At 56.6% G+C, this 21,822-nt stretch overlaps 1 protein-coding gene across 3 annotated transcripts; it reads right to left on the bottom strand.

The window, feature by feature from the left end:
• Window positions 1-553: 553 nt before the first annotated feature.
• Window positions 554-21,822, bottom strand: LOC138677406 (ephexin-1-like). Of its 3 annotated transcripts, XM_069767503.1 has the most exons (17): window positions 21,695-21,777; window positions 21,607-21,647; window positions 13,768-14,188; window positions 10,072-11,112; window positions 7,995-8,031; window positions 7,850-7,905; window positions 7,537-7,781; window positions 6,712-6,872; window positions 5,547-5,699; window positions 3,625-3,754; window positions 3,479-3,553; window positions 3,309-3,401; window positions 2,202-2,356; window positions 1,903-2,049; window positions 1,722-1,807; window positions 1,542-1,646; window positions 554-1,462 (listed from the first exon to the last, which is right to left on the bottom strand). In XM_069767503.1, the coding sequence occupies exons 3-17, from the start codon at window positions 14,141-14,143 to the stop codon at window positions 1,314-1,316; spliced, it is 3,009 nt and encodes a 1,002-aa protein (XP_069623604.1). In that variant the 5' UTR covers window positions 14,144-14,188; window positions 21,607-21,647; window positions 21,695-21,777; the 3' UTR covers window positions 554-1,313. The 3 variants fall into 3 exon arrangements, with proteins under 3 accessions (XP_069623604.1, XP_069623603.1, XP_069623605.1); XM_069767502.1 differs by having other exon boundaries at window positions 21,607-21,822; XM_069767504.1 differs by lacking the exons at window positions 13,768-14,188; window positions 21,607-21,647; window positions 21,695-21,777 and adding an exon at window positions 11,596-11,672.

Here is a 21,822-nt window from a genome sequence, read left to right on the forward strand (position 1 = left end):
CATAATGGCAGCTCCAGGACCCTTCAGGTCATGGGGTTGCTTTGAATATTAGGCATGGTAAACTGACAGAAGAACTTTTGAGAAGGGAAGCCCGTTGGGATCTATGAATTAAAAAGTTTGACACCGAGCGACCTAAATGAGGAATTCCTGTATACGGGCTTCTATAAAAGGTCATAGCTGTTTGTTTTTGTTTCCGTTTGTGGACTACCCCCTGCGCAGTCTTTTAAGGTCATCACGTATTTGTTGTAGTCATATTTTTTCTGAGATTTACTAATTTCTTTTTGTTGTTTCCTCGCTTTCTCCGACATCTCAGGTGACGGATGGAAGACTGCACATACTTCTTTTGTATAGACTCCCTTCGGATAGCAGAAGACAATATGAATTATGAAGATCCGTAACGGCCCATTCTGGACTTTTGTATTATTATTGAAATAGTCCCACACTTGTCTCACATGACAGGAAGCGTAAAATTAGAGGGCGACTCTCCTGAGCTGTTGGCAGATGAGACCGCCTCACGTCACGTCTGCGCCGAGCAGGAAACTCCACCACACGATCACAATAGAAATGTTTTACTCCACATAACAGGCACAAGGCGGACACTACAACACAAATACTTCCCTGCACCCCTGAAATGGGGCCGGACCACCCCAGAATCCTTCATGTGCTCGGAGGTTGGCCCTCCGTGATAAAACGAGACAAGTCCGGGAAGGCGGCGGTCACCGCAAAGTCTGTGCATCGTGCGGCCATACACAACACCAGGGTCCTCAGACATGGAGGGTCTCCTACGTGCCATAGTCCACGGCCCCCGGGATCTTGGCAGTAGATCATGCAGAAGTCCTGGCAGAAGAACGGCCAAACAATCAGGGCCAGCCAGGTTGGCCATGACGCCGCACACACCCAGAGTCCCCTGCACTTCGCTCCATACAAGGACTGACAGCGGCGGCCACTAGGGGGCTCCTCAGTTCAGGTCCTTGAGGGGGACAGTTTAGCTTGGATTTTCTGGATGATGGGGACCACACCTCTCATCATACATAAGGAGGCTGAAGAGCAGACACCTGCGCTCAATGCTCAGACATTGGTGACACCAGGATTTGGCAGTAGGAGGCGCCATCTAGTCGTCATATCCACGCACGACAGAATCCAGGCAGTGCTGGGACTTGTGGTGTACGCCCCAAATTATATCCCTCAGTCCTGGTGTCGCTCCCAGCAAATATCAAATCTCAGAAGTCAGCAGATACCCCGACACCATCGCTGCCCCCGCGTGCCTCCTCCATCCACACCTGAATCAGCTCCTCCGCCGATGGACGACAGGGTCAGGTGACCAGCTGGCGGGCGGCCTGCAGGACGCGGTAACGCTCACGCAGGTTCCTCCTCCGCACATGCTCATTGGTGATCTCCTGGACATAGCGGGAGGGGAACCAGCCCTTCTTCCCATCGCAGAGGCGGATGCCCTCGTACCAACCTGAGAACAGAGGAGAAGCCGTCAGATACCAGACCGCACTCCGCAGGCGAGACCCCCACACCCGGTCACAGCCCCCCACCTTCACAAGTCTTGCGCAGGACGTTGATGATGTCGGCAGGCTCCAGCGTCAGCTCGTCAGCCTGAGTGGCGGTGTACTGCTCCACACAATGCACCTGGGGACAATCTGAGGGCGGAGAGGAACGGGGTCATCACTGGAGAACAATCACCACATACCCACCGAGCAGAGGGCACAACTCACCCCAGTCCTCGTAGATCGTGTCACTGCCCGAGGAGCCATCACTGCTCTTACTGGGGAAGACGGCCGCCCATCGGTGCAAGTCCGACCTAGGAGGACACAGCGGGTGAGACCAACAACTTCACAGTAACACCCTACAGGGGGCGGGGCTAGGAAGCTCCCTTCAGGGGGAGGAGTCACTCACTGGCTGGGCGCCTTGAAGAGCCTGTCACACGTCTTCCTCTGGTGATTCTCCAGTAAGGTGAGGAAGAAGCTGTTCTCCATGGTGGGGCAGGACTGGAGCTGGACCAGGGAGCGGTGAGCGTAATCCAGGACAACGTGTCTGTCCGAGCTGGAGGGAAAGACAGACACATCAAGTACACGATGACGAGAGAGGAAAAACAAGGGAGCCACAGCCGAGGAGCCAGGGCATGAGGGCGCCAGAGCCGAGGGGATGTGGATTGAGGGCACAAAAGCCAAGGAACCACAACAGCAGGACATCACCTTTTCTTCTGGGTAATGAGTAGGAAGTCATTGAACAGGAAGAAGTAAACGGGGACGAGTTTAGGTTTGATGCCAAAGAGGCTTCCCTTCTGCAGAACCTCGCTGAGCTCCCCCTGCTTCTCCAGGAAACGATTGTGAGAGATGATGGGGACAGCCTAAAACAAGACAAACCCAAGAGATGACACCAGTGCCGCGCGAGGCCACACCCCCAAGAGATGACACCAGTGCCGCGTGAGGCCACACCCCCAAGAGATGACACCAGTGCCGCGTGAGGCCACACCCCCAAGAGATGACACCAGTGCCGTGTGAGGCCACACCCCCAAGAGATGACATCACTGCCGTGTAAGGCCACACCCCCAAGAGATGACACCAGTGCCGTGTGAGGCCACACCCCCAAGAGATGACATCACTGCCGTGTAAGGCCACACACCCAAGAGATGACACCAGTGCTGTATCAGGCCACACCCACAAGAGATGACACCAGTGCCGTGTGAGGCCACACACCCAAGAGATGACATCAGTGCCGTGTGAGGCTACACACCCAAGAGATGACATCACTGCCGTGTAAGGCCACACCCCCAAGAGATGACATCACTGCCGTGTAAGGCCACACCCCCAAGAGATGACACCAGTGCCGTGTGAGGCCACACCCACAAGAGATGACACCAGTGCCGTGTGAGGCCACACCCACAAGAGATGACATCAGTGCCGTGTGAGGCCACACCCACAAGAGATGACATCACTGCCGTGTAAGGCCACACCCCCAAGAGATGACACCAGTGCCGTATCAGGCCACACCCACAAGAGATGACACCAGTGCCGTGTGAGGCCACACCCACAAGAGATTACATCAGTGCCGTGTGAGGCCACACACCCAAGAGATGACATCACTGCCGTGAGGCCACACACCCAAGAGATGACATCACTGCCGTGTGAGGCCACACCCCCAAGAGATGACACCAGTCCCGTGTGAGGCCACACCCACAAGAGAGGACACCAGTGCCGTGTGAGGCCACACACCCAAGAGATGACATCACTGCCGTGAGGCCACACCCAGGAGATGACATGACCACACTGCGAGGCCTAAGGCCAATCCCCCTCCCTCACCTTTATCTTATCAAACTCGATCTTGGAGGAGATGTAAATGAGCTCCTCTGTCTGCTTCATGCGGCCGACCTCGCGGTTACACTCCTGGATGATCTGCGAGATCAGGACACACGTGAGATGCGCCAGTCAGTAATGGCGCCATGGACTACCCAGCCAGCTGTGGAGGTTACCTGCGACACAGCCTCCAGGGCTTTGCTGGCGGTGCGCTCGCCCTCGGACCCCTCCTCCGTCCTCTTCAGGATATTCTGTGAAAGATGAAGCCAGGTCAGGTCATGTGACAGGAGTGGGGGCCGCCAGCATTCGGGGGGCACCGTACCTCTATCAGCATCTTAATACGGGTGATCCTCTGGAACGGCAGCAGCAGAAACGACATGAAGGGTAAGCGCTGGCACTGGGGCAGCTCCTGCAGGCGGCACAGCACGGCGTGGAAGTGCGGGTTCTTCTCCCTGAGGAGGAGGGGAGACATTCAAGAGAAAGCAGAGAACACCACCACAGAGCAGGAAGTGCGCGCCCCCAAATGTGGGCGTGCGGGAAGTGTGCGCGCGCCCCCAAATGTGGCCGTGCGGGAAGTGTGAGCGCGCCCCCAAATGTGGCCGTGCGGGAAGTGTGCGCGCGCCCACAAATGTGGCCGTGCGGGAAGTGTGCGCGCGCCCACAAATGTGGCCGTGCGGGAAGTGTGAGCGCGCCCACAAATGTGGCCGTGCGGGAAGTGTGCGCGCGCCCACAAATGTGGCCGTGCGGGAAGTGTGCGCGCGCCCACAAATGTGGCCGTGCGGGAAGTCTGAGCGCGCCCACAAATGTGGCCGTGCGGGAAGTCTGAGCGCGCCCACAAATGTGGCCGTGCGGGAAGTGTGAGCGCGCCCACAAATGTGGCCGTGCGGGAAGTGTGAGCGCGCCCACAAATGTGGCCGTGCGGGAAGTGTGAGCGCGCCCACAAATGTGGCCGTGCGGGAAGTGTGAGCGCGCCCACAAATGTGGCCGTGCGGGAAGTCTGAGCGCGCCCACAAATGTGGCCGTGCGGGAAGTCTGAGCGCGCCCACAAATGTGGCCGTGCGGGAAGTCTGAGCGCGCCCACAAATGTGGCCGTGCGGGAAGTCTGAGCGCGCCCACAAATGTGGCCGTGCGGGAAGTCTGAGCGCGCCCACAAATGTGGCCGTGCGGGAAGTCTGAGCGCGCCCACAAATGTGGCCGTGCGGGAAGTCTGAGCGCGCCCACAAATGTGGCCGTGCGGGAAGTCTGAGCGCGCCCACAAATGTGGCCGTGCGGGAAGTCTGAGCGCGCCCACAAATGTGGCCGTGCAGGAAGTCTGAGCGCGCCCACAAATGTGGCCGTGCAGGAAGTCTGAGCGCGCCCACAAATGTGGCCGTGCAGGAAGTCTGAGCGCGCCCACAAATGTGGCCGTGCAGGAAGTCTGAGCGCGCCCACAAATGTGGCCGTGCAGGAAGTCTGAGCGCGCCCACAAATGTGGCCGTGCAGGAAGTCTGAGCGCGCCCACAAATGTGGCCGTGCAGGAAGTCTGAGCGCGCCCACAAATGTGGCCGTGCAGGAAGTCTGAGCGCGCCCACAAATGTGGCCGTGCAGGAAGTCTGAGCGCGCCCACAAATGTGGCCGTGCAGGAAGTCTGAGCGCGCCCACAAATGTGGCCGTGCAGGAAGTCTGAGCGCGCCCACAAATGTGGCCGTGCAGGAAGTCTGAGCGCGCCCACAAATGTGGCCGTGCAGGAAGTCTGAGCGCGCCCACAAATGTGGCCGTGCAGGAAGTCTGAGCGCGCCCACAAATGTGGCCGTGCAGGAAGTCTGAGCGCGCCCACAAATGTGGCCGTGCAGGAAGTCTGAGCGCGCCCACAAATGTGGCCGTGCAGGAAGTCTGAGCGCGTCCACAAATGTGGCCGTGCAGGAAGTCTGAGCGCGCCCACAAATGTGGCCGTGCAGGAAGTCTGAGCGCGCCCACAAATGTGGCCGTGCAGGAAGTGTGAGCGCACCCACAAATGTGGCCGTGCAGGAGGTGGGAGCGCGCCCCCAAATGTGGCCGTGCAGGAAGTCTGAGCGCGCCCACAAATGTGGCCGTGCAGGAGGTGGGAGCGCGCCCCCAAATGTGGCCGTGCACGCCACGCATAGCCACCCCTGCCACGCATAGCCACCCCCCCTCGCACGCTGCATGTAGCCCCCTCGCCCTGTGCACATGCGCAGGCAGTGTGTCCCCACCCGTGTGCAGGCAGCGTGTGCCGTGGATCCTCACATGAGCTCGCTGTACGTCTTCTCCTGGTACACCTGGTTCCGCACATAATCTATGTACACGGAGAAGTGATGCACGGCGTGCTGGTGAATAACGTCACAGACATCCGAGATAACAATGTCTTCATCCACCCGAGACTCCAGATCCACGAGGAAACTGCAGAGACGAGAGAAGAGCGGATACAGCCGCCGTCCACAGCCAACATCCCCCCCACACACACAGCCAACATCCCCCCCACACACACAGCCAACATCCCCTCCACACAGCCAACATCCCCCCCACACACACACAGCCAACATCCCCCCCCCACACACAGCCAACATCCCCCCCACACACACAGCCAACATCCCCTCCACACACACAGCCAACATCCCCTCCACACAGCCAACATCCCCCCACACACACACAGCCAACATCCCCCCCACACACACAGCCAACATCCCCCCCCACACACACAGCCAACATCCCCTCCACACACACAGCCAACATCCCCCCACACACACAGCCAACATCCCCCCCACACACAGCCAACATCCCCCCCCACACACACAGCCAACATCCCCCCACACACACACAGCCAACATCCCCCCCCACACACACAGCCAACATCCCCCCCACACACACACAGCCAACATCCCCCCCCACACAGCCAACATCCCCCCCCCACACACACACAGCCAACATCCCCCCCCCACACACACACAGCCAACATCCCCCCCCACACACAGCCAACATCCCCCCCACACACACACACAGCCAACATCCCCCCCCCACACACACACAGCCAACATCCCCCCCCCACACACATAGCCAACATCCCCCCCCACACACACACAGCCAACATCCCCCCCCCACACACACAGCCAACATCCCCCCCCACACACACACAGCCAACATCCCCCCCCCACACACACACAGCCAACATCCCCCCCCACACACACACAGCCCCTCGGCCATCATCCCGCACATACAGCCATCATCCTCCACACACAGGCATCATCCTCCACACACACAGCCATCTCCCACACACACCCCTCCACATCACACACACGGCCATCCTCAGCCATCATCCCCCATATCACACACAAATTCAACATCCCTCATCAGTCCACGTCACCCATCAGTGCGCATCACATACGGCCCCCAGCGGCACACGGCCATTACTCACTTCTCGCTGACTTCTTTCACCTTCAGGATATTGGAGAAGAGGATTTTCTTCTCCCTGATCACCAGCGTTTCCTGCAGATCCCGAGATCCCAGAAAGTGTTCTGTCAGCACATTCATGGAGCGGAGGTACGAGGCCTCGGAGGTCAGCACCTCGAACATGCTCTGCGGACAGACAACGCGTGATATGGGAGCTCCTCCTCTCAGCGCATCACCCCTCCCCCCCCCACTACCCAAGAGCTCCTCCCCTCAGCGCATCACCCCTCCCCCCCACTACCCAGGAGCTCCTCCTCTCAGCGCATCACCCCTCCCCCCTACTACCCAGGACTCCTCCCCTCAGCGCATCACCCCCCCCCCCACTACCCAGGACTCCTCCCCTCAGCGCATCACCCCTCCCCCCTACTACCCAGGACTCCTCCCCTCAGCGCATCACCCCTCCCCCCCACTACCCAGGAGCTCCTCCTCTCAGCGCATCACCCCTCCCCCCTACTACCCAGGACTCCTCCCCTCAGCGCATCACCCCCCCCCCCACTACCCAGGAGCTGCTCCCCTCAGCGCATCACCCCTCCCCCCCACTACCCAGGAGCTGCTCCCCTCAGCGCATCACCCCTCCCCCCACTGCCCAGGAACTCCTCCCTCCAGTGCATTGCCACACCCCCTTCCCAGGAGATCCATCAGTTCATCACCCCGCCCCTTTCCCTGGAGCTCCTCTCCCACACAAATCCCACCCAGGATGAAGCTCCTCCTCTACATTCCCGCCCACAAACTCCCACCCTCTCAGAGCTCCTCCCCCACCTGGGAGGTGACGCTGCGCCATCCCGCTTCCCACCTCTTGCATTTTCTTCTCATCGTTGTTCATACTGTCCAGGACACCGCTCTCCATCACAGATGGCAATTCCTGCCACAGGGTGTTGTGAGGGGCCGCTGACCTGCGTCCTTGTTTCGGGGAACCCCCAGAAGACAGGGGGCTTTCCTGGGAGGAGTCGTAGCTGGTGAAGCTACTGTTCCGTGCGACTGTCTGTCTCCGGATCTCCTTGTTGATCACGCTCTGGCGGTAGGTCTGGTACAGCGGCTCTGCACACGAGACACAAGTCAGGACACCACACGGCAATGCATGCTCCGCTCACAGCACCGCTACGTACCATCCCGCAGGTGCGACTCCCAGTCTATGGACTTCGGACTCTTCACAGTTGGAATCCTAAAAGCAATGAACATGAATTTGAGAAAAAGTCTCCAAATACCAAGGAGAGGGATCAAATAGATCTAAAATCTACACCATGTACTGACCGAGTCATGAAACGGTCCGGAGACACATCCACCGAGGCTGCAGAACATAGAATATGGTCACATCAGTCATACTATAATACTGCCCCCTATGTACAAGAATATAACTACTATAATACTGCCCCCTATGTACAAGAATATAACTACTATAATACTGCCCCCTATGTACAAGAATATAACTACTATAATACTGCTCCTATGTACTGGAATATAACTACTATAATACTGCTCCTATGTACAAGAATATAACTACTATAATACTGCCCCTATGTACAAGAATATAACTACTATAATACTGCTCCTATGTACAAGAATATAACTACTATAATACTGCTCCTATGTACAAGAATATAACTACTATAATACTGCCCCTATGTACAAGAATATAACTACTATAATACTGCCCCCTATGTACAAGAATATAACTACTATAATACTGCCCCTATATACAAGAATATAACTACTATAATACTGCCCCTATGTACAAGAATATAACTACTATAATACTGCCCCCTATGTACAAGAATATAACTACTATAATACTGCTCCTATGTACAAGAATATAACTACTATAATACTGCTCCTATGTACAAGAATATAACTACTATAATACTGCCCCCTATGTACAAGAATATAACTACTATAATACTGCCCCCTATGTACAAGAATATAACTACTATAATACTGCCCCTATGTACAAGAATATAACTACTATAATACTGCTCCTATGTACAAGAATATAACTATTATAATACTGCCCCTATGTACAAGAATATAACTACTATAATACTGCTCCTATGTACAAGAATATAACTACTATAATACTGCTCCTATGTACAAGAATATAACTACTATAATACTGCCCCTATGTACAAGAATATAACTACTATAATACTGCCCCCTATGTACAAGAATATAACTACTATAATACTGCTGCTATGTACAAGAATATAACTACTATAATACTGCTCCTATGTACAAGAATATAACTATTATAATACTGCCCCTATATACAAGAATATAACTACTATAATAATGTCTCCTATGTACAAGAATATAACTACTATAATACTGCTCCTATGTACAAGAATATAACTATTATAATACTGCCCCTATATACAAGAATATAACTACTATAATACTGTCCCTATGTACAAGAATATAACTACTATAATACTGTCCCTATGTACAAGAATGTAACTACTATAATACTGCCCCTATGTACAATGATATAACTACTATAAAACAGGCCCTATGTACAATGATATAACTACTATAATACTGCTCCCTATGTACAATGATATAACTACTATAATACTGCTCCCTATGTACAATGATATAACTACTATAATACTGCTCCCTATGTACAATGATATAACTACTATAATACTGCTCCTATGTACAATGATATAACTACTATAATACTGCCCCTATGTACAATGATATAACTACTATAATACTGCCCCCTATGTACAATGATATAACTACTATAATACTGCTTCCTATGTACAATGATATAACTACTATAATACTGCTCCTATGTACAATGATATAACTACTATAATACTGCCCCCTATGTACAATGATATAACTACTATAATACTGCTCCCTATGTACAATGATATAACTCCTATAATACTGCCCCTATGTACAATGATATAACTACTATAATACTGCCCCTATGTACAAGAATATAACTACTATAATACTGCCCCTATGTACAATGATATAACTACTATAATACTGCCCCTATGTACAAGAATATAACTACTATAATACTGCCCCTATGTACAATGATATAACTACTATAATACTGCCCCTATGTACAATGATATAACTACTATAATACTGCCCCTATGTACAAGAATATAACTACTATAATACTGCCCCTATGTACAATGATATAACTACTATAATACTGCCCCTATGTACAATGATATAACTACTATAATACTGCCTCTATGTACAATGATATAACTACTATAATACTGCCCCTATGTAGAATGATATAACTAGGTGGCTAGGAGCATTCAGTACATGATGGCAGTAGTACTTATGGCGGATATACCACCTCTCTCACCGTTCGCCTCGTCCAGTGATGTTGGGCGGTCTTTTCCTCTGTATCCGGCCTCTGCAGGAAGACTGTTTGAGGCCCCTCTCTTATCTCTGTCCGCCATCTCCTCGGTGTTGCCCACCGAATACCTTTTTAATGACCCCTTTCTCAGAAACGGAGGTGGTGCAGGTGGTGGCGGGGGCGCTGCTCCTCTCGGGGGCTTGCTTGGCACTTTCGGAGGTAGAGTGGGTGGCTCTGGATCCTCCACCATGGATAGAGGGGGCACCTTGCTCCTGCGGGCCGGCTTCCTGATCTTGGAGCGGGTCTCGGCCTCACCCCTCAGGGTTACAGGATCAGAATTTGGGTCCCCGTTGCTCTGCGCGGAGTCAGATTGATAGGCCGCCATGGTGGAGACCTCGTCGGAGAAGGAGATGCTCTTGGATTTGGCATTTTTTGACAGGGAGGTTTCAGGGCCGTTGGCCATACTAGACCCTGTGGGCTCCACATCTACAATACCAGCGGCCTTGGTCCTTCTGTGGGACGGCGGCCCATGCTTGGGAATTTCAGGGGCGTTGCTTGCACTCCCTACTTTTTGGGTGTTTTCCGCCTCACAGGCTGAGCTCGGTAAATCGCCATTAAAGCTGTCCTCAGCCGTGGATTTGTACGACGTGAGGACCACACTGTCCCGCGCTTTATCGCCACCGTCGGCCGCGTGCTGCCGGGATCGCTCCGCGTGCTTAAGCGACCGTCGTCTCACCGGGTAGCAGGTCCCAACGTTCATCTTGTCCTTAAGGTGCCAGGAGCTCCACTTCCCACCGTCCTCATCCTCGTCCTCGTTCACAGACAAGACCCTCTGAAAGACCCCGCTGTCGTCCGAGGAGTCCGATGCCTCGTTCACGAGAAGGCCCGGAGACACCACCGACGACTCCGGCAGCCACACGAGCACCATGCCCGGCCTCTGCTGGTGGCAGGCGCAGCAGCATCGGGACGGGCAGGCCGGCCGCGGTGGACACATCGCCATCTTAGACGACCGCTCATCTGGGTCTTGGAAAACTTTTGGAGGCAGAGCTGGAAGAAGCGAGAAGACGACACATTATGGACAGAAAAAAACACAAAGTGCTGCCATATAGTGTCACCATAGGCTTATACTACGTCAGGTGGGGACTACAACTCCCAGGAGCTCCCACGTGAGATGAACACCCACCAGACATGGAGGTCAAATGGGCACAGAGCCGCCCCAACACACAGAGCCGCCGTGTGTCACAGACCCCGCTAACCACACTCTTATTACCTCGTCTGTGGCTTCGGCCCAGGTCCGGCAGGAATCTCCGGGGTCTGCTAATCTCCTTTCTGGCTCAGCCCATGATCAGTCCTGCTCTGTGCTCACAGCCCCCCGCAGTCCTTACTTCCCTCCGGCACAAGGGACGAGCAGTTTTCAATAATCTCCCCCCAAAAAAACTAGCAGAAGCGTGGAGGACAGCACAGAGGATTTCAGGAGTAAGGGATATATTACTAGTGACAGCAGCGTATTAGAGGGGGGCAGCTACTCACACGTCTAGGACCCCGCGCCTCCGCCACGGCCCCCCACTCCCGGCTGTACCTCTCCCCAGGCTGGGCCCGGCGGCTCACAGTCACTGGGCGTAGTGGTCCGACAGCAGACAGAGGGGGTGACGCAGCTGATCCGTGGGTGGGGTGGAGGGGATAAGGTTTCAACTCCCCAAATACAACACAAGGGGGGGGGGGGTTAACTCCTTGCTGCCCGGCCCTGTGGACAATACATAGATATGTCCACAGAAAATTCTATAGATAGAAGAGAGAACAGCTGTGGGGGCTGCGGAGAGGAGCGGAGGGTCCGAATATTCACCGCAACGTCACACATACAATAGGGGGAGACGCAGCACCCTCGGCCCAAGAGCTGGCGATCAACAGCAAGAGCTGGCATTCCGAGCTCCACACCAAAACCGGGGTCCTGGGGCCGGACCCCAGCCGCCTCCCCACGTCTCGGACCCCGGACGCCTCCTCCCCCTCCACGTCTTGGGGCCCGGACCCCGGATGTCTCATCATCTCGGGCCCCAGACGCTGCCTCCTCATCATCTCGGGCCCCGGACGCCTCCTTCCCCTCCACGTCTCGGGGCCCGGACCCCAGACCCCTCATGATCATCTTGGGCCCCGGACCCCAGACGCCTCCTCCCCCTCCACGTCTTGGGACCCGGACCCCAGACCCCTCATCATCATCTCGGGCCCCGGACCCCAGACACCTCCTCCCCCTCCACGTCTCAGGGCCAGGACCCCAGATGCCTCATCATCTCGGACCCCAGATGCCTCATCATCTCGGACCCCGGACGCCTCTTCCCCCTCCACGTCTTGGGACCCGGACCCCAGACCCCTCATCATCATCTCGGGACCCGGACCCCAGACGCCTCCTCATCATCTCGGGCCCCGGATGCCTCCTCCCCCTCCACAGCTTGGGACCCGGACCCCTCATCATCATCTCGGGCCCTGGACTCCAGACACCTCCTCCCCCTCCAAATCTTGGAACCCGGACCCCAGACCCCTCATCATCATCTCGGGCCCCGGACTTCAGACGCCTCTTCCCCCTCCACGTCTTGGGACCCGGACCCCAGACCCCTCATCATCATCTTGGGCCCCGGACCCCAGTCACACCTCCTCCCCCTCCACGTCTCAGGGTCTTTATTAGGCTGCGGTCACACCAGCAGTATTCGGTCAGTATTTTTCATCAGTATTTGTAGCCAAAACCAGGAGTGGGTGATAAATGCAGTAATGGTGCAGATGTTTCTATTATACTTCTCCTCTATTTGTTCCACTCCTGGTTTTGGCTACAAATACTGATGTAAAATACTGACCACATACTGCTAGGGTGACGGCCGCCTTAATCAGATTTTCGGCCCCCCACTTCCTCCTCAGCTCTCGCCCCATTCCTGGTATGTATACATCGCTGTCACACGTGCGCCGCTCGCCAGCAAAACCGGTTCTACCACCCGAACAATCCGATGTTCCTGCTCCGTCACCTTCGCTCTACCTGTCACAGAGGAAGTCACTGCAGACAGGCGACATGTTCACCAAGTACGGTGGCTGATAACAGAGGACACTAGCACTCGGCGGGCCACACATCAGTAAAGGATAACGGCAGATGTAAGAACAACAACTCCCATCAGACGGACTGAGGACTGCACGACCGTATAAGTAGCTGCTGATAACAGAGGACAATAGCTTGTGTCATCACAGAGAACGCTAGCTCTTAGCGAGGGGTTAAACTCCATCCTGGCACAGCGACAGCTGGGTGACCCTCCCGCCCTGTGATGGCGCCGTCATCACCGACTGCCAGGCGCGAGGTCAGGCGGTGCTCGCCCCAACAGCTGCAGCTGAGCCGCGGGATCCAATATGGAGTCCGCGAGACGAGGGCCGGCACAACGGGGACCTCCGCGCCTACATGGTGACATACGGGTGCAGGGCACGGGAGCGGTGATGAGGACGGGCACCGCGCCCTCCGTGGAGACACCATGGGGGGCACCAGTGTCGGATTCTCTCGCCTGGCCCCCGTACTCTATGCCCACATGGGGCGGCAGGTGACGGCCCGGGTGTTCCCGTGGGTCCGCACATGCTCAGACCAGAGATGACAGGATGAGTCAGGAGCCCTCGCTGGATTGTGGAAGGAACGCCGGGCGTGTGACCTCCCGGACGCGGCTCACAGGACGCACTCACGGGGGGCACCGCTCTGCTCCTCCTCAGGGTCCACGTCTGGCATTAGGTTGGCCCCCGGTGAATCCTCCTGGTCCTCCCTCGGCAGCAGGGCTGGCGGTTTTGGCGGTAGCCTCGGCTGTGGGTCGTCGCCTGCACCGGGATCCTTCTGGAAGAGGCCCGCGATCTTCTTCACACACACCCCAGACGTGGTCGGCTCGGCAGCGGGTTCTGGCTGTGCAGCGGGCGGCGTCGGGGCGTGCTGAGGGCATGGCGGAGGCTTCTGAGGAGGCTTAGGGGGCAGATGAGGTGGAGGCCGATTCGGAGGTCGGGCTTTTATAATACGCACAGGCTTCTGGGAAAGGGGAATGAGGGGCGGCAGAGCGTCGGTGGCAGACATGGCGGCAGTGTGGTCAGAGGATGGACGAGGGCATCACTGGGCAGCCTGGAAGAAAAGAAAAAGCCATTGTAAAGCACAGAACGGTGGGCACACGACACACAAGACCCCCCCGGTGACAACCAGTGCTGGGGGGACACGCCAGAGAGGAAACAAGCCAGAGACGGGGGACGACACGCCAGAGGAGAGGAGAGACGGGGGGGGGGGGGGGGACGACACGCCAGAGGAGAGGAGAGACGGGGGGGGGGGGGGGGGACGACACGCCAGAGGAGAGACGAGGGGGTGACGACACGCCAGGGGAGAGGAGAGACGGAGGGACGACACGCCAGAGAGATGGGGGGGTGACGACACACCAGAGGAGAGGACAGACGGGGAGGGGGGGGGGGCGGGGGACGACACGCCAGAGGAGAGAAGGAAGGGACTACATACCAGAGAGACGGGGGGGGGGGGGGGGATGACACGCCAGAGGAGAGGAGAGACGGAGGGACGACACGCCAGAGGAGAGGAGAGACGGGGGGGACAACACGTCAGAGGAGAGGAGAGACGGGGGGGGGACAACACGCCAGAGGAGAGGAGAGACGGGGGGGGGGGGGGGGGACGACACGCCAGAGGAGAGACGAGGGGGGTGACGACACGCCAGGGAAGAGGAGAGATGGGGGGGGGGGGGGGGACGACACGCTAGAGGAGAGACGGGGGGGGGTGGGACGACACGCCAGGGGAGAGGAGAGACGGAGGGACGACACGCCAGAGAGATGGGGGGTGACGACACACCAGAGGAGAGGACAGACGGGGGGGGGGGGGGACGACACGCCAGAGGAGAGAAGGAAGGGACTACACACCAGAGAGACGGGGGGGGGGGGGGGGGATGACACGCCAGAGGAGAGGAGAGACGGAGGGACGACACGCCAGAGGAGAGGAGAGACGGGGGGGACAACACGTCAGAGGAGAGGAGAGACGGGGGGGACAACACGCCAGAGGAGAGTAGAGACGGGGGGGGTGACGACACACCGGAGGAGAGGAGAGACGGGGGGGGGGGGGTGGGACGACTACACGCCAGAGGAGAGACGGAGGGGGGGGGTGGAGAACGAAACACCAGAGGAGAGAGATGGGGGAAAACACGCCAGAGGAGAGGAGAGACGGGGGGGACAACACGCCAGAGGAGAGTAGAGACGGGGGGGGTGACGACACACCGGAGGAGAGGAGAGACGGGGGGGGGGGGGGGGGGGACGACTACACGCCAGAGGAGAGACGGAGGGGGGGGGGGGGGTGGAGAACGAAACACCAGAGGAGAGAGATGGGGGAAAACACGCCAGAGGAGAGGAGAGACGGGGGGGACAACACGCCAGAGGAGAGTAGAGACGGGGGGGGGGGGGGGGGGGGGGGAGAGAGAGAGGGGAACGACACACCACAGGAGCAGGATGTTGCCATTTCCTGACTTGTGGGAAGTGAGGAGTTTCCTCCAGATAAGAAGAGACCGACAGGACAGTATACAGAGACGGGGCGCAGCAGCCAGGCAGACGGGGGCCGGGGCGCGGAGGATGGGGGTTATACGAGGTTTCTGCAGTGGGGGCAGCACGAACGTCCTCTACACCTGACAAAACACAAGGACATCTGGGAGAGCCGAGTCCTGACGCTGTAATACCGTTATTACGCTACAGCGATGCCACAGGGGCGGATTATAAACTTGCGCCCTGTGAAGAGAGGGGTCCGTGCACAGGGTGAGGGTCTGTGAAGAGAGGGGTCCGTGCACGGGCTGAGGGTCTGTGAAGAGAGGGGTCCGTGCACGGGCTGAGGGTCTGTGAAGAGAGGGGTCCGTGCACACGCTGAGGGTCTGTGAAGAGAGGGCTCCGTGCACACGCTGAGGGTCTGTGAAGAGAGGGCTCCGTGCACACGCTGAGGGTCTGTGAAGAGAGGGCTCCGTGCACACGCTGAGGGTCTGTGAAGAGAGGGCTCCGTGCACACGCTGAGGGTCTGTGAAGAGAGGGTTCTGTGCACACGCTGAGGGTCTGTGAAGAGAGGGGTCCGTGCACAGGGTGAGGGTCTGTGAAGAGAGGGTTCTGTGCACACGCTGAGGGTCTGTGAAGAGAGGGCTCCGTGCACACGCTGAGGGTCTGTGAAAAGAGGGGTCCGTGCACACGCTGAGGGTCTGTGAAGAGAGGGGTCCGTGCACAGGCTGAGGGTCTGTGAAGAGAGGGTACTGTGCACACGCTGAGGGTCTGTGAAGAGAGGGGTCCGTGCACAGGGTGAGGGTCTGTGAAGAGAGGGGTCCGTGCACGGGCTGAGGATCTGTGAAGAGAGGGCTCTGTGCACACGCTGAGGGTCTGTGAAGAGAGGGCTCCGTGCACACGCTGAGGGTCTGTGAAGAGAGGGCTCTGTGCACACGCTGAGGGTCTGTGAAGAGAGGGCTCTGTGCACACGCTGAGGGTCTGTGAAGAGAGGGGTCCATGCACACGCTGAGGGTCTGTGAAGAGAGGGGTCCGTGCACACGCTGAGGATTTGGTGCAGTAACTTCCGCATCTCTTAGTATATTCGGGGCACCTCTCCAGATTTTATTCTTTGCAGATTTACATCTGCAGGACACAAGCAACGCAACCTCAGTGATCGATGGGGGGGTAATAGTCCGGGTGTAATCCCCAGTGACTATAATAGTCCAGGTGTAATCTCCAGTGACAGGGGGAGGGGGTAATAGTCTGGGTGTAATCTCCAGTGACGGGGGGGGGGGGTAATACTCCGGGTGTAATCTCCAGTGACGGGGGGGGGGTAATAGTCCGGGTGCAATCTCCAGTGACGGGGGGGGGGGGGGGGGGGGTAATAGTCCAGGTGTAATCTCCAGTGACGGGGGGTTAATAGTCCAGGTGTAATCTCCAGTGACAGGGGGGGGGGTTAATGGTCCAGGTGTAATCTCCAGTGACGGGGGGAGGGGGTAATAGTCCAGGTGTAATCTCCAGTGACGGGGGGTAATAGTCCAGGTGTAATCTCCAGTGACAGGGGGGGGGGGGGTTAATGGTCCAGGTGTAATCTCCAGTGACGGGGGGGGGTAATAGTCCAGGTGTAATCTCCAGTGACGGGGGGAGGGGGTAATAGTCCAGGTGTAATCTCCAGTGACGGGGGGGGGGGGGGGGGGGTTAATGGTCCAGGTGTAATCTCCAGTGACGGGGGGGGGTAATAGTCCAGGTGTAATCTCCAGTGACGAGGGGAGGGGGTAATAGTCCAGGTGTAATCTCCAGTGGCAGGGGGGGGGGGGGTTAATGGTCCAGATGTAATCTCCAGTGACGGGGGGGGGGGGGGGGATGGGGGGGTTAATAGTCCAGGTGTAATCTCCAGTGACGAGGGGGGATAATAGTCCAGGTGTAATCTCCAGTGACGGGGGGGGGGGGGGGGCCAACAGTCCAGGTGTAATCTCCAGTGACAGGGGGAGGGGGTAATTGTCCAGGTGTAATCTCCAGTGACAGGGGGGGTTAATGGTACAGGTGTAATCTCCAGTGACGGGGGGGGGTAATAGTCCAGGTGTAATCTCCAGTGACGGGGGGAGGGGGTAATTGTCCAGGTGTAATCTCCAGTGACGGGGGGGGGGGGGTTAATGGTTCAGGTGTAATCTCCAGTGACGGAGGGGGGGGGGGGGGAAGGGGTAATACTCCAGGTGTAGCCTCCAGTGACAGGAAGAGTAATAGTCCGGGTGTAATCTCCAGTGACGGGGGGGGGGGGGGTAATGGTCCAGGTGTAATCTCCAGTGACGGGGGGGGGGGTAATAGTCCAGGTGTAATCTCCAGTGACGGGGGAGGGGGGGGGGGTAATAGTCCGGGTGTAATCTCCAGTGACGGGGGGGGAGGGGGGTAATAGTCCGGGTGTAATCTCCAGTGACGGGGAGGGGTAATAGTCCAGATGTAATCTCCAGTGACGGGGGAGGGGGGGATGGGGGGGGGGTAATAGTCCGGGTGTAAACCCCAGTGACTATAATAGTCCAGGTGTAATCTCCAGTGACAGGGGGAGGGGGTAATAGTCCGGTAATCTCCAGTGACGGGGGGGGGGGGGGGGGTAATAGTCCAGATGTAATCTCCAGTGACGGGGGAGGGGGGGATGGGGGGGGGTAATAGTCTGGGTGTAAACCCCAGTGACTATAATAGTCCAGGTGTAATCTCCAGTGACAGGGGGAGGGGGTAATAGTCCAGGTGTAATCTCCAGTGACGGGGGGAGGGGGTAATTGTCCAGGTGTAATCTCCAGTGACAGGGGGGGGAGGGGGTTAACGGTCCAGGTGTAATCTCCAGTGATGGGGGGGGGGGGATAATGGTTCAGGTGTAATCTCCAGTGACGGGGGGGGGGGGGGGAGGGGTAATACTCCAGGTGTAGCCTCCAGTGACAGGAAGAGTAATAGTCCGGGTGTAATCTCCAGTGACGGGGGGGGGGGGGGGGGAATGGTCCAGGTGTAATATCCAGTGACGGGGGGGGGGGTAATAGTCCAGGTGTAATCTCCAGTGACGGGGGAGGGGGGGGGTAATAGTCCAGGTGTAATCTCCAGTGACGGGGGGGGGGGGGGGGGGTAATGGTCCAGGTGTAATCTCCAGTGACGGGGGGGGGGGGGGGTAATAGTCCAGATGTAATCTCCAGTGACGGGGGAGGGGGGGATGGGGGGGTAATAGTCCAGGTGTAATCTCCAGTGACGGGGGGGGGGGGTTAATGGTCCAGGTGTAATCTCCAGTGACGGAATGGAGGGGGTTAATGGTCCAGATGTAATCTCCAGTGACGGGGGGGGGGGTTAATGGTCCAGGTGTAATCTCCAGTGACGGGGGGAGGGGGTAATAGTCCAGGTGTAATCTCCAGTGACAGGGGGGGGGGGGTTAATGGTCCAGATGCAATCTCCAGTGACGGGGGGGGGATGGGGGGCTTAATAGTCCAGGTGTAGTCTCCAGTGACGGGGGGGGGGAAGGGGGATAATAGTCCAGGTGTTATCTCCAGTGACAGGGGAGGGGGTAACAGTCCAGGTGTAATCTCCAGTGACAGGGGGGGGGGGGGTTAATGGTACAGGTGTAATCTCCAGTGACGGGGGGGGGGTTTCGGGTAATAGTCCAGGTGTAATCTCCAGTGACGGGGGGAGGGGGTAATTGTCCAGGTGTAATCTCCAGTGACAGGGAGGGGAGGGGGTTAATGGTCCAGGTGTAATCTCCAGTGCCTGGGGGGGGGTTAATGGTCCAGGTGTAATCTCCAGTGACGGGGGGGGGGGGGGGGGGAAGGAGAGGGGTAATACTCCAGGTGTAGCCTCCAGTGACAGGAAGGGTAATAGTCCAGGTGTAATCTCCAGTGACAGGGGGAGGGGGTAATAGTCCAGGTGTAATCTCCAGTGACAGGGGGAGAGGGTAATAGTCCAGGTGTAATCTCCAGTGACAGGGGGAGGGGGTAATAGTCCAGGTGTAATCTCCAGTGACCGGGGGGGGGGGGGGGGGGGGCTGGGGGTTAATGGTCCAGGTGTAATCTCCAGTGAAGAGGGTGGGTGGGGGTTAATCGTCCAGGTGTAATCTCCAGTGAAGAGGGTGGGGGGACTTAAGGGGGTAATAGTCCAGGTGTAGCCTCCAGTGACTGGGGGGGGGGGGCTAATAGTCCGGGTGTAATCTCCAGTGACAGGGCGGGTGGGAGTAATAGTCCAGGTGTAGCCTCCAGTGACAGGGGGGTAGTAATCCAGGTGTAGCCTCCAGTGACAGTGGGGGGTAATAGTCCGGGTGTAATCTCCAGTGACAGGGGGGGGTAATAGTCCAGGTGTAATCTTCAGTGTCAGGGGGGAGTGGGTAATAGTTCGGGTGTAATCTCCAGTGACGGGGGGGGGGGGGGGGGGTAATAGTCCAGGTGTAATCTCCAGTGACGGGGGAGAATGGGTAATAGTCTGGGTGTAATCTCCAGTGACAGGGGGGGTAATAGTCCGGGTGTAATCTCCAGTGACGGGGGGGTAATAGTCCGGGTGTAATCTCCAGTGACGGGGGGGTAATAGTCCGGGTGTAATCTCCAGTGACGGGGGGGTAATAGTCCGGGTGTAATCTCCAGTGACGGGGGGGTAATAGTCCGGGTGTAATCTCCAGTGACAGGGGGGGTAATAGTTCAGGTGTTGCCTTCAGTGACAGGGGGGCAATAGTCTGGGTGTAATCTCCAGTGACAGGGGGGGTAATAGTCCAGGTGTTGCCTCCAGTGACAGGGGGGCAATAGTCCGGGTGTAATAACCCAGGTGTAATCTCCAGTGACAGGGGGGGAAGGGGGGGGGGAGGGTTGGGGGGGGGGTAATAGTCCAGGTGTAATCTCCAGTGACGGGGGAGAAAGGGTAATAGTCCGGGTGTAATCTCCAGTGACGGGGGAGAAAGGGTAATAGTCCGGGTGTAATCTCCAGTGACGGGGGAGAAAGGGTAATAGTCCGGGTGCAATCTCCAGTGACAGGGGGGGTAATAGTCCGGGTGTTGCCTCCAGTGACAGGAGGGCAATAGTCCGGGTGTAATCTCCAGTGACAGGGGGGAGGGTGTAACTAGTTTTATTTTAATTTTTTTTTTTTTTTTACAGGGATATGGTGCATACTACGCGACTAGGCGATATACTACGAGGCTGGGCAATATACTACGTGGCTGGGCAATATACTACGTGACTGGGCAATATACTACGTGACTGGGCAATATACTACGTGGCTGGGCAATATACTACGTGACTGGGCAATATACTACGTAGCTGGGCAATATACTACGTGGCTGGGCAATACACTACGTGGCTGGGCAATATACTACGTGGCTGAGAAATATACTACGTGACTGGGCAATATACTACGTGACTGGGCAATATACTACGTGGCTGGGCAATATACTACGTGACTGGGCAATATACTACGTGGCTGGGCAATATACTACGTGACTGGGCAATATACTACGTAGCTGGGCAATATACTACGTGGCTGGGCAATACACTACGTGGCTGGGCAATACACTACGTGGCTGAGAAATATACTACGTGGCTGGGCAATATACTACGTGGCTGGGCAATATACTACGTGGCTGGGCAATATACTACGTGGCTGGGCAATATACTACGTGGCTGGGCAATATACTACGTGGCTGGGCAATATACTACGTGGCTGGGCAATATACTACTTGGACATGAATATTCTAGAATACCTGATGTGCTAGAATCAGGCACCATCTAGTGTAAAATATATATACACACACACAATACACACATCACACATTATACACATATACTATACATACAGTATATTACACACATTCATATATGACACACCGTCCATACACACACTATACATATATTACATACATCACACACTGTACACACATTACACACACACCATCACACATACACTGTACATATATTACACACCGTCTATACACCATCACACACCGTACATATATTACATACATTATACACACACCGTACACACCATCACACACACACTGTACATATATTACACACACTATCCGCCACTCACCGATGAGCAGGACGCCTGTGGCCGCCATGGCGCTCCGGTAATCCTCCTCAGTCCTCCCGGTCCTCCTCCTCCTCCGTCCTCCCGGTCCTCCTCCTCCGTCCTCCCGGTAATCCTCCTCAGTCCTCCCGGTCCTCCTCCGTCCGCTCCTCCTCCTCAGTCCATCTTCTCCCGGCGCCGCCGTCTCTCCGCACACAGGAAGCCGCACACCCGGGACCT

Source organism: Ranitomeya imitator, chromosome 4 (genome assembly GCF_032444005.1).
Source record: "Ranitomeya imitator isolate aRanImi1 chromosome 4, aRanImi1.pri, whole genome shotgun sequence".
NCBI lineage: Eukaryota > Metazoa > Chordata > Amphibia > Anura > Dendrobatidae > Ranitomeya > Ranitomeya imitator.